Here is a 13,213-nt window from a genome sequence, read left to right as displayed (position 1 = left end):
ACAAAAACAAAACAACATTTAAAAATCACATATCCCAGAGTCACTACTCAGGGTGCAAAGGAAGCCACCGAACCCCCAAAGTGTAGAAATTTTGGCTTTCTTCTGCGAAAGATTGAATAGGATCGGGGGACTAAGTCGATTAAGAGGCAAATTCCCCGAAGGGGAGGGAGCAGTGTTCACACATGCCCAGAGGTCCCCGAAGGTGACCATCAGTCGGACCGTCGGGGCTGGGAACTCCCCAGGGCTCCAAATGCTCCGGCCACACATCCCCAATCCAGAAACAGTACACATGCCACACTCACACAAACACACAGAGACCTGTTTAAGGAAAATAAAACACGCTCCATCATAGATTCCCATCACTTTACATAAAGGGGCCCGTTTTAACTAGCCAGGGAATGACGCCTGCGACCCTGTCCTCTAACAGCCTCTTCTACCTTCAGTTATCCCTCCTTCAGTCTCCGTTCCGATCGGGGATCCTCAGTGTGCCCTCCTTGGCTTCGGGGAAACCCGGACCTCAGCTGAACCCTTTCGACAGGGAAGGCGGTTCCCACACAAGTTCATCGGAAGAAGTGGGAGATAGACCGATTCCAATTACCAATCCTAACCTCGATCCCTTCCCGTCTATTTCCTATTTGATTTTGAAGGCTTCGTTTTAAAACTAGGAAAAACAAAAACAAAAACACACCCTCCTCCCTCCCCCTCGCCCCCCAGCAAACCCCCCACGACCGTCAATTCACCAAAGGGCAAGCTGACCTATCCGGGCGTGGGCAGGGCAGCCCAAATGGCTCCTTTCTCACTAAGGCCTGGTCAGTTTCAGCCCCAACCTCTGCCTTGCCCCGCCCTGAGTGCTGCTACCACCACGACCTTTTCTCGCTGGGCTTCTCTCAGTAGCCTTGGACCTTTCTAGGCCTCCGCGACTCCTCATTTCCTTTTCACTGTCCATCCTCCACACCCTCTCCCCAAGCTAGCCCCAGAGAGAAACAAGACTCAGACTCAGCCTCCCCTCCCCACTCCCCAAACAGAGCAGCTGAGGCGACAGCGGCGCTTCCATCTCAACAGGTTTATTCGTTTTTCTCTTTCCTCGGTTTTCGTAGCAAATGGAAAAATAAAATAAAGGAAAGGAAAGGAAAAAGTCAGCCCCACGCTCGGGGCGGAGGGGCCACTCCCCGGGCCCTAGAAGGTGGACCGAGCCGAGGGACTCCAACTAAAGGACAAAAGAAAGGGTCAGGGGCCCGGCCAGACCTGGAGGCCGCCGTGATCGCGGGGATTTTGTGGGCCAGACTCTCCAGACTGGGCGCATCTCCTGCGCTCGGCCCCGAGGCCCTTCCCACCCCTCAAAGGCCATCGGTCTTCAAAACAATAACAACAACAACAAAATAAACAAAAACTCAAACAAAACACAAAGCAGTTTAAATTAAAGGGTACAAAAACAAAATCCTCGCGGCCTGGGCCTCATTTCCTTCTCGGCTTGTCAATTCGGGGTTTGCTAGAAACCCTGTGCGTTCCGTCCTTTCACTCCTCTTCCAGGGCAAAAAAGGATTCGTTTCCCCGGGAATAATAAATACAATCTGGTGCATAGAGAAATAACAGCCCGCGGCCCAAGTCCGCCTGCTCCGGCCACCGCCGCAGGCCGCCAGCTGGAGTTTGTCTCCATTCCACCTGCACGGACTTCCTTTGCCCCCCACCCTTGACCCACCCCCACCCCCAGAGTAGCAGTAATAGTAGTAGTATGATTAAACAGCATAGATACTTTCTCTTGGTTTAGATCTCTGAAAAACAAAACAAAACAAAAACGCCAATAGCAATGGGCGGGCAGCCGGCAGCTCTGGGACCCGCGGTTGGGGACCGGCTGGCAGGGTAGCCACCCTGCGATGGGCGGCGGAGAGGGAGGGCCAGCAGGCGTCCCGCGGTTCGGGGGCAGACGGCAGGCAGCTGCTCACTCAGTGGTCTCGCACATGCTGGGACAGAAACTTTGGGGTTAAGACTCAGCTTGGGGAGGATACTTTCCCCCCCTCCAGTTTTTGTTTTTAAAATCATCAAGCAAAATAGAAAAGAAGAAAGAGGGAGGGGGAAAGAAATTGAATTGGATTAGAAGGGAAAGAGACGAAGGAACAGAGAAAGAACGAGTAGAAGAAAGGAGACAGGCGGAGAGGAAGAGAGAGAGAGTGAAAAGCAGATACTGAGACAGACAAGGAGAGAGAGAGAGAGAGAGAGAGAGAGAGAGAGAGAGAGAGAGAGAGAGAGAGAGAGAGAGAGAGAGAGAGAGAGAGAGAGAGAGAGAATAGCCAAAGGAGCAAGAGCAAAGAACGAGAGCTGAGCCCTCCAAACCTAAATTCTACATATGTACAAGTGGCCTCCTTTAAATAAGTTAAATCTGGCTCAAGTTTCCTGTTTAAAATAACCATTCTCGATCTTCATAGCAATAAGATTAATAATAATTAATAATAATAATGATAGTAGTAGCAATAATAACGAACATTATCCCCGTGGTCAGCACCATCTTAGCCGAAGGGACCGGAGGGAACAGAGTCCGAGCAGGCAAAGTCCCCTTCCGCCCACACTTCCAGCTCCGAGCCTGGAGGAAATCCTGGACCGGGTCCGGGGGAAGGGGGCGCTCTACTGGGGCAGCTAGGCCGGATGCCCGCGGGCCCCGGAGTTGAAGAAAGCAGTTACGGCCCAGGGTTAGGGGGCCTGGGTACGCCCAGGTCTCCAGAACGCGTGCCCTGGCCCGGCCCTTTAAGACTTTTCTGTGCGCAGAGTTGGGTTTGGGAGACTGGGATAGAATTAAAAGGATGCAAAACCCTAAAGGCGCCAAAGTGCTGGAGAGGGAACGCGCCTCAGGCCCGAGCAAGGAGCCCCCCGAGTCCATACATGGCCCGCATGCAGGGAGGCCCGGCGGGGTGGGAGGTGACAAGGGAGCAGCAGTTCAGAGCCGCCTGGAGAGCCGCCGGGGCTAGTGCTCTACAAAGTCTTAAGAAAAGTTTAGTGGAGAGGCGACCTCCGCAGAACCGCTTCTTCCCTCATTAGCTCCGCTGCCCCCGATCCCTCTCAACCCAACCCAGGTTAATTTAAGACTCTGGAGTGTGAAGTGGCCCCCAGAGTTCGGTGGCTGTCGCCACCCTCCCCTCAAAGGAAATCCCCTCCCTCGGGGGCTTCTGGAAATTTACAGAGTTCACAGCGCCTCTGGGCCGGGGCCCAGGGCCCAGGGCCCCGATTCTGGGTCAGAGCCGCCAACGCCTTGGCAGAGGCCGGGAGAGGACACGGGGAGCGCTGGTAAGAGAGGAGAGGGGCAGACTTAGCGCTTCGGCCGCTCCTCGGCTCGCTCCCCGAGACCTGCCCGGAGCCCCAGCCGAGACCCGGGCAAGGGGCAAAGCTCACAGGAAGTAATCGGCTGCCCCTTTGGCTGCCCCGGGGGCGGCCTGGGGCGGAGAGGGCTCTCTGGGGAAGCCTGCGTTTCCGCTGCCCGCTGCCCCGGCCGCTGCCCCGGGCCCCCCGGCTGCGGCCCCTGCCCCAGGGCCTCCTCGGCCCGCCAGCTTCTCGTATTTCTCCCGGTACAGGTCCCGCTCTTTGGCCAGCCGGCCCACCTCCAGCTTCAGCTGCTCCACCTGGCTCTGCAGCTGGCACTTCTCGCTCTCCAGGATGTGCCGCTGCTGCACCCGCTTGTAGCGGCAGGACTGCGCGTAGCCACGGTTCTTCAGGGTCCGCCGCTTCTGTTTCAGGCGGATCACCTCCTCCTTGCTGAAGCCGCGCAGCTGTCGGTTCAGCTCGCGCACAGACATGGACACCAGCTGGTCGTCGGAGAAGCGCTCCTCCAGACGCACGTGGTGGCCGTGGCTGTGGCCCGCGCCGTGGTGGTGGTGATGGCCCGGGTGATGGTGATGGTGGTGAGCTGCGTGGTGGCCACCGTGGTGGTGGCCAGGCCCCAGCTCCTCCCCAGCGCCCCCGCCGCCGCCCGGAAAACCCTGAGCCCGGAAGGTCTCGTAGGCCGAGGCCGAGTGGTGGCCGCCGTGGTGGCCACTGCCAATGAGCGCCTCCACCGCGTCCTCCGGGGTCAGGTTGAGCGCCTCGGGGTTGAGGTGGTGCTGGTAGCCGCTCATCCAGTACAGGTCCTCCAGCTGGGGCTTGCCAGTCACAGCCCCGACAGTTGCGGGGCCCCCGCTCGGCGGCCCGGGGGGCCCCCCTGTGGGCGCGCCGCCGCCGCCTCCTCCTCCGCCGCCGCCGCCGGTGCCTGGGCTTGGGGCGCAGAAACTGGGCGAAGAAGGGACCGAGGAGCAAGGGGTGCTAAGTGGCGTGGAGGAAAGTGAGCCTGGGGGAAGGCGGTGGCAGAAGCGCTCCGCTTCGGGGGGCTCCTTCTTTACTTCGAACTTCATCAGGTCGAAATCGTTCACGTATTCGATGGCCAGGGGACTGCTGGGCAGCTCGCCGCCCATCGCCAGCTCCGAGGCCATCTCAGGAAGGCCCTGCCCCGGCCCGCCCCCCGCGCCCTGACAGCTCAAGGGCAGCGGGGAGGAGGATGTCACCCCCGACGGGGCGGGCAGGCTGGGGTCAAGGGCGAGAACTGAGCGCGGGGGCGATGGGGGGGGGGGAGCCGCCGGGCCTCTCCCCCCCCACTCACTACACTAGTTAAATCGGGGTCTGGGCACGCCCCCACCTCCTGTAGGCTTCCCCCGAGGGGGCGCGAAGTGTATAAGTCCTGGTCCCGCCTGCGGTGGGTAGCTGAGGTTGGGGCGGCCGCGGTGGCGAGAAGGGGGAGCAGAGCAGAACACTTTTCCGCGAGGGAGAAGGGGGGTGCACCGGCTTTGGAGGGGGAAGGCAGAAAAGTTTGGCGAAGAGAACTCACTGAAGTGCTGGGAGGCCCCCACTGCTCGACTCCGCCAGGAAACTCTGGCGGTCCTGGTCGGCGCCTGCTTCCCGTGCGCCTTCGCTGAGAGTCACTCGGGCCCGGCACGCACGGGGCTCCCGGAGCGAGTGCCCTCCCGCGGCCCCACCGCTTTTCTGTCCTCGTTCGGTTGCGATCGCTGTTCTTTTGCTCTCACAGCAATTGCTGCTGCCGCTGCTGCTCCCACCTCCTCCTCTTCCCACGGTTTCCTAAGCGGCGCGGCGCGGCCCGTCCCGGCCCGCCCCAGCGCCCCCCCCACCCCCTCCTCATCAAGATTGAAACGCTGAAGACAGCACTCAGCTCTTTTATAGAGCGCAGTGCCCGAGCCCGCCTCCCGGGCGGGGGTAACAGCCCCCAGGCCAATCGGAACCCCAGCCCGTCCGTCCTCATTTGCCTATCCCCATGGCAACCTGGGAGCCCAGTTGTCAATCTCCTGCGGGAAACAGCTGTGGGTAAGCGGAAGGGAAGAAAAGCTGGGAGCAGGAGAGAGGGGCACGGCCCCCTAGTGGCAGATGCCGGGGATTGCACACAGAGAGAGGGATGTACCAGCTTGGGGTGTGGAACTGGGATGCTGGAGTCCAAGACCCCAGGGCTAGTCTTGTCTGGGGGGCTTGTGGTTGTCCAGTCCTTCCACTGGTTTTGGGCCAGGAAGGGAGCGCTAAATCAGCTGGACCGACAGGGCTGATGTGGTCTCCAGTGGATTCGGAGCTAGATGACCTGGGTTTGAATCTCAATTCAGCTGCTTACTGTCTGTGCAGAAAGTCATAGCTTCTCTGGACCTCAGTTTCTCTGTAAAAGGAAAAGGTTGGACGACATGATCTCTAAGATCCCTTCCAGCTCTTAATCCAGTGACCCTAGATGCCTCTGTTGCCCCAACCCTGCATATAAAACCTCACAACCAGAAAATTATTTCAAGTTTATCCTCCTCAAATTGGGACAAACAACATAATCCCTTGGTGTGGAGCGGACCACAGGAAGACACTAACTGCCTGCCCAACTACTTCAGCTTCTAGGGCCTCTCTGAGGAAAGATCTTAAGATTTAGATGTGGAAGAAACCCTGGAGACTGATGATCTAATCCAGGTTCTTTGTTTTACAAATGAGGAAACTGAGGCTCAGAAAAACCTGCTCAAATTCTTACAGCTTGTAAGTGGTGGATCCAGGTTTATAATCTTCTGATTTCAAATGTAATTTGCTCCCACCATTCTTTTCTGCCTCTCCATTGTTGTTGATTACAACATTATCACCCTCTCCCAAACATTATACAAATGCACAAGGAGGGGCTTAATTAAACTGGGAGCCATGGGAACAGAAAGGATGGGAAACATCAGACAGCCTCGGTGGAGGCTGAAACAACAAGATGTGATGATTGACTAGACAAGTGGGGGCCTGATGGAAAGGAAGGAGTCAGTAATGAAAATGGGGTTTGGATTACTGGAAGGATCAAAGGTATTGCCACTAATAGAAAAAGGAGATGCAGATTTGGGAGTGGAAGAGGGGGGAAAAGATATTCTCTACCCAATGTAGTGTTTGTTTGTTGGTAAGGAATCTTCATGGAGCTGTCCAGCAAGCAGTATGAAGTGTGGGTCTGGGATGGTAGAAGCTGTGAGGGAGGGGGTTGGAGAGCATGGATAAGCTAGGGGAACATGAGATTTAGAAGCAAGGAAGAGAAGCCGGGCCCTCAATGCCATCCAGCATCTCTCCTCTGCATTATCAACCACCCAATAGCATTCTCCACAGACAACTGTTGCAAACCATTTTTATTCTCTTTAACTCTGGAATATACCTCCAATGGCTGATGGCTTCAGATGTGAGTTCTTTCAGCTCTCCTAATTTTATTCTTTTCTCTTTGCTTATTTTAAGCAATTACTTAATTAAAGCAAAATGCTGATTTTAAGCAACAAGCAATAATCAAAATGCTAAGAGGTTTCCCTTAAAAAATGTTTTTTGATACTGGGGCTCCCTAGTTCACCTAAGATAGAAATACAGTGGCCACTCACAGGCCTGATCTCAATACTGATCCGTAGAGAAGTTTGGACCTGCTCTGTTTTTCTACTTGGACTGTCTTCCTTCCTCCTTAGGCAGGCAGCCTAGTAGCTCTCTGCTCCTGGAGCTCACCATATTGGTCCTGTTCTTAGTATGGACACTCAAAGTTGGCTTTAGCCCCACTGCAGCTCAGAACCCCCAAGATCAAGTGGCCCACTAGTCTCAGCCTCCCTGCCAAGAGGGACTACAGGTTAATATCACTAAGCCAGGTAAAGTGTCTTTTAAAAATTATTTATATTGATGCTTCAAAGCATATCCATCCATCATCCATCCATCCATGCATTCATCCATCCATCCATCTACCTACCTACCTACCTATCTCACAGTCATTTCTGAAAATATCACCTTCCCAATCCCAATTGAACAATTAAGTAAAAACACTGTAGTAGATATGCATAGAGGAACTGCACCTGACAGTGTATACAATATTCTGTCACAGTAGCCCACTTCTCTGCCATGAGGAAGCATGCTTATCTATCTTTTTTTCCTGAACCTTTGTTGATTTTCCCCAATCAATCAATAAGCATTTATTAATCATTTACAATATGCCAGACATTGTGCTAAGCATCAGGAGATACAAAGCTAAAGTAAAAACAGTCCCAACCCATAAGGAGCTTATATTCTGATGGGGGAGACGTATAAGACACATATGGAGTCGGTGGAAGGTAACCTGAGAGGGGAAGGCATGAGCAACTGGAAGGATTGAAAAAGACATCCTGGGGGGTGGCTAGGTGGCATAGTGGATAAAGCACCGGCCCTGGATTCAGGAGTACCTGAGTTCAAATCCGGCCTCAGACACTTGACACTTACTAGCTGTGTGACCCCGGGCAAGTCACTTAACCCCCATTGCCCCACACACACAAAAAAAGAAAGAAAAAGACATCCTGTAGAAGATTGTATTTGAGATGAATCTTGAAGGAAGTCAGGGCTTCCAAGAGGTGAAGGTGAATAGAAACCATTCCAGGAGTAGGAAGCAATCAGCACAAGGGCATGCGGACAAGAGACGGGGTGTTGTGTGTAAGGACCAGTAAGTAGGTTAGCACTTAGTTAGGCTGGGTTGTAGAATGGTTAGAGGGAAGGCCTGTGTAAGAAGATTGAAAAGACAGGAAGGGCCCAGTTCATGAAGAGGCCTCAATGAAAAACAAAAGATGACATTTGATCCTCTAAGCCATAGGAAACTCCCTAAGTTTACTGAATTAGGGGGATTGACATGGAGAGACCTATCCATGCTTTAAGAAAACTACCCTTGATGGCTGGATGCAGCATAGATTGAAGAGGACAGAGACTTGGGGCAGAGAAATCACTTAGAAAGCTATTGATGAGGGCCTGGCTGAGAATGATTCACTGTGCGAGTGGAGAGGAGAAGACAAATATGATAAAGGTAGAGAAAGAAATAACAAGATTTGGCAACTGATGGAACATGGGACAAAGTGAAGTTGTTAACCTGAATGACTGAGGGGATGGCGATGCCCTGGACCATTAGAGAGAAATTCAGAAGAGGGTGGGTTTAGGAGGAAGGCTGAGCTCTGTTTCGGACACGTTGAATTGATAATGCCTTCCTTTTAGTGACATTTTCATCTGCACGGTTGTAATCACTGTGGATTTTTTTGTTCTGTTTAGTTTACTCTGCATCCATTTATACAAATATCTTCATGTTTCCCTGAATTCTTACTTTCTTACTATGAAATAATATTTGACCACATCCACAACACTACAGTTTTTTCATCCATTCTGCAACTTATGGATATCTATTTTCTTTTTCTTTTTTTTGCTACTTCAGAGTGATGATACTAATATTTTGCTCTATGTTGTGTATTTGTTTCTGTCTTTGACCTCCTGGGATCAAAGAGTATGATGAAGCATTGTCATTTGTTTTTCTAGAATTATTCCAAATATATACATCCCCAGTGGTTGGACTAATCCATCGATTCACGAACAGTGTATTATTAGTGTGCCTATCTTCCCACAGCTCCTCCAACAGTGACTGTTTCCACTGGGGTTCATCTTTGGCAACATCAGGGTATAAAGTCACACATCAGACTTTCATTTGCATTTCTCTAGCTCTTTGAGGTCAAGGACGACTGTTTCAATTCATCTTTTTTTTTTCCAGGGCAATAAGTGTTAAGTGACTTGCTTTATCCACTGTGCCACCTAGCTGCCCCTCAATTCATCTTTGCAACACAGCATCTACCTACCCCAATCCCTGGAATATAAATACATAAATGCTTGTTTACTACTAGCATGACACATGTACTCAAATACCCATTTATTGGTTCCATTTCTATCTTGTAGGGACCTCCAACTTAACATGTTCAAAGGGTGACATATTCAGAACTGAATTCATCTTTTCTTATACTTTTTCTCCTAACTTCCCTATTTCTATTGAAAGGACTGCCATCCTTCTAAGTCACTCAGGTTCAAAGCCTCGAGAGACATTCTTAATTCTTCATTCTCCCTTACCCCACAGGATAGTATTCTAGACATGGAGGGTAGTTAATGGAAAGACATGAGAAATGGAGTGGTCTGTGTAAGGAATGACAAGTATGCCACTGTAGCTAGATCATGGAATATATATAAGTGGAGTAAAGGGTGAAAAGACTGGAAAGGTAGGAAGGAGACAGGTTGTAAAAGACTTTAAATGCCAAAGAAAGGATTTTGTATTGATCTTGAAGGTAATAGGAACCCATTGGAGTTTATTGAATGGGGGGGCAGGGCTGACATGGTTAGAAAGATCATTTTGGCAGTTGGTCACTCGAAACTGGAGGTCAGGAGAGAGGTTAGGGCTCACAATCTAATGGGAGGGGGCTGGGAGGAAGGGGGTGAAGTGAATTGTCCTAAGATACAGAGTTAATGGAAGATGTTTGTCTGAATACCATTCTAGTGCTTTTCTATCTCACCAAATTCATTTTAGTGATGTGGACACCTACAGTGGAATTGGAATTGTTTTTTAAAGGCAACAAAGTGTACTTTGAGGAGAACAGAAAAGATCTGGAACAGCTATCCAGAAGAAGGAATGGGCTATCAGCTAGAGAGGAATATGGAGACTGGGAAATACTACTGAGGCTCAGACCAGGTTACACAGTATAAATATGTAGCGATTGGCATGGTAAACATGACTTCCTCACGCAAACCCTAGAGGCCAAAGATAAGAGAGAGGAGAGAGAAGGCAGTCAGGTTTTACTTGGGGTTAGAGAATGTCGAGGATATATGGTAAGGTAAAGAAGGCTGAAAGGTTCTAGGGTGTTACTGAGACCATCACTGAAATTACCGACCTCAGGGGCCTAGGCTGGGCAAGAAACAGGCTGATGCACGTCTTTGTCCAATTTAATTGACCAATTCCATAGATGATCAGTTTTCAAACTTTTTCGTCTCAGACCCCTTTACACTTTAAAAATCAAGATCCTCCCCAAAGAGCTTTAGTTTATGTGGGTCATATCGATCAATATTTATCATATTTGAAATGAAAACAGCTCAGAATTATTATGAAAATAGTTTTTGCCTCAAGAACCCCCCTCCTCCAAAAAGATCTTGATGGTTCTTGGGTCCCAGGACCTTCAGCCATGGATTTTCCTTAGCTGGTCATTGATCAGATGTACCTGAGGAAGTGATCACTCAGTCCCTTAATTGTGGCATTGGAAGGAATCTTGAGGTCATTTAGTCTTTGTTCCATCCCAGCATACAGTAGGTGCTTGATATTCATTGATTGATTGTCCTTACACTCCCAGTAACCAGGAGCTCACTAGTTCCTGAGGCAGCTCATTCCACTTTTAGACAGTTCTAATTCTTGCACTGCTTTTCCTTATAATTTAGTGAAATCTGTCTCCTTTTAGCACCCATTAGTCTTAATGCTGCCCTTTGGGACCAAGCAAAACAAGACTAATTCTTCTTCAAATACTGGAAGATAGCTCTCCCAGCTCCCCTAAGTCTTTTCTTTTCCACGATGAACATCCTCTGTTTCTTCAGCTAATTCCAACTCTGCCATTCATTGCCTATCCTGTGTGAAGTTGAGCAAATGCCTCAGCCTCTCTAAGCCTCATTTTCCCCAACTGTAAAATGAGGAGGTTGATTTAGATCGTCTCTAAAGTTCTATCTAGCTCTAAATTTAGGTTCTTATCTCTGGTTCTCTGTCCATCCTGGTGATGTCCTCTGTGCACATCCCAACCTGTCAATGTCACAATGCCCAGAAATAAACATGGCAGTTGAGAAGGGGTCTGATCCGGACAGAGGATGGAGAGACCACCCCCCCACACCTTGTTCTGGTCACTATACTTCTATAATGTAGCCCAAGATTACTTTTTTTTGATGTCATGCCACACTGCTGACTCACACTGTCCTTATAGCTCTCTAAAGTTCCCATATCCTTTCTCATGAAAATTGTTCCGTGGTCAAGTTTACCTGATTCTGGACTTGTCCCAATGAATTTTTTTTTTCAAATCGACAGCCAGGGGGTGCAGTGGATAAAGCCCTGCACCTGGAGTCAGAAAGACCTGAGTTCAAATCCAGATTTTGGGTGATGGGACCCTGAGTAAATCACTTAACCTTTGTCTGCCTCAGTTTCTTTATCTGTAAAATGGGAATAATAATGGCATCTATCTCCCAGGGTTGTTGTGGGGATTATAACATTAATGAAGCACTTTGTAAATCTTAAAGCACTATGTAAATGGTAGCTAATATTTCAAGAGTACTATTTTATATTTATCCTCATCACATTTTATCTTGTTAGCATTGTATAGTAGAATATGTTGGATTTGGAATCAGAAAAATCTGGGTTTGAATTTCAGTGGTGCTAATTAATTACCTCCTGTGTGACAATGGGAAAGTCTTAGTTTTCACATCTGGAAAATAGACATAATATTATTTTTCCTACCCATCTCATAGCACAGTTTTAAAGTTCAAAGGAGATAACATATGCAAAGTGCTTTGTGGATCATAAATCAATAAGCAAATGAGGGCTATTATCTGATTCAGCTCATCATTGCAATCTCTAAAGAACCTGGAAGGTACCAAAATGTTTTAATATTTTGAATAAATTTCCAAAGGAGATATTGTAACTAGTAATACTTGATAAGATTTTTATGGGGGGAAAAGAAAGAAATGTGATTTTTTTTCTTGACACAGTACTGAAGAATATTGTTTCAGTGGTACTGAATAGAATTCTGAATTTGGGGTCCAAAGGCCTGCATTCCAATTCGGGCCATCTCTGTGGGTATGTATCAGTTTTCTCAGCTGCAGAATTAGGGGTTTGGACTAGATGACTGCTAAGGTTCCTTTCATCTAGAAATCCAGCATCCTGGAGTGATCTTTCTAGGTCTTGATTCTGTTATCCAGTCCCTCTTGGCTTCGTGTCATTTTCAAATTTGAAAACATGCCAATTAATCCTTCAAGGTGTTGATAAAAATATCAAATAAAATAGGTGTGCTTTTTACCAGACCTCTCTCCATACTGACATTGAAACATTAATCAATACTCTTTTAGTTGTCAATTCCAAATCCACCTAGCTATACTATCATTAGTTCACATTTCCAAATCTCAACCCAATTAGCATTTGTTGAGCATCTATTACATGCCGGGCTATACTAGGCACTAGGAATAAAAATACAAGCAAAAAGAAAGATATTCCCTGTCCTCAAGGAGCTTACATTCTAATAGGAAAATGGAGAAATAACTACAATGGAACATGGTGGCAAAGTTCCAAGAATGAAGGCTGACTGGTCTCATGAAAGACTTAGTCAAATGCATTGCTTAAATCCAGGCAAAAGACGTCTCTAGTGTTTCTTTGATATGTCCAAAAACCAAAACCAAACAAACAAACAAACCCCCTGTCCAATAAAAGGAAATTGGCTGAATCTGGCATGACTTATTCTTAACAAGTTCATGAAAGCACACAGTGATCACAACACCCTTAGTTGCTGACAAATGTTTCTTTAATGATCCATTATAGAACTTTGCTATGAATTGAAGTCAAGCTTGTGGGATGAAAGTTTGAAGGATTTCCTATTTTGAGAATGGAGATATTTGCTTATCTCTAAGTTAGATGGCCCATTTCTTGTTCTGCTGAAGCTGTTAGGTGGTCCAATCTAGAATCAGGAAGACTTGAATTCAAATCCAGTCTCAGACACTTACTAACTGTGTGACCCTGGGCAAATCACATAACCTGTTTGCCTTGGTTTCCCCAACTGTAAAATGGGCATATTAATGGCACCTACTTCCCGTGGTTGTAGTGAGGATCAAATGAGATATTTGCAAGGCACTTAGCATAGTGCCTGGCACAGAGTGGAAGTTTAGT

The 13,213-nt window shown here is 48.8% G+C and overlaps 2 protein-coding genes across 3 annotated transcripts in view; both read right to left on the bottom strand.

The window, feature by feature from the left end:
* ZC3H3 (zinc finger CCCH-type containing 3) overlaps window positions 1-13,213 on the bottom strand; it is a 589,081-nt gene that overhangs the window by 41,038 nt on the left and 534,830 nt on the right. Inside the window, exon 12 of one of the 2 annotated variants that reach the window (XM_043966869.1) lies at window positions 5,576-5,671. The exons of the other annotated variant lie outside the window; for it this stretch is intronic. Coding sequence (XP_043822804.1) covers window positions 5,613-5,671 — 59 coding nt within the window. The 3' untranslated portion in view covers window positions 5,576-5,612. Of the gene's footprint in view, window positions 1-5,575; window positions 5,672-13,213 lie in introns of those variants that run through there. 2 annotated transcript variants of the gene reach the window in all.
* Window positions 3,258-5,103, bottom strand: MAFA (MAF bZIP transcription factor A). The gene has a single exon (XM_043966909.1). The coding sequence runs from the start codon at window positions 4,449-4,451 to the stop codon at window positions 3,378-3,380; it is 1,074 nt and encodes a 357-aa protein (XP_043822844.1). The 5' UTR covers window positions 4,452-5,103; the 3' UTR covers window positions 3,258-3,377.

The sequence above is a fragment of the Dromiciops gliroides genome, chromosome 1 (assembly GCF_019393635.1).
Source record: "Dromiciops gliroides isolate mDroGli1 chromosome 1, mDroGli1.pri, whole genome shotgun sequence".
NCBI lineage: Eukaryota > Metazoa > Chordata > Mammalia > Microbiotheria > Microbiotheriidae > Dromiciops > Dromiciops gliroides.
The sequence above is the reverse complement of the archived record's forward strand: the minus strand, read 5'-3'. Positions and strand labels throughout refer to the sequence as shown.

Coding starts and splice junctions, on each gene's coding strand:
- MAFA (XM_043966909.1), bottom strand. CDS start 4,451: ATGGCCTCGGAGCTGGCGATGGGCGGCGAGCTGCCCAGCAGTCCCCTG.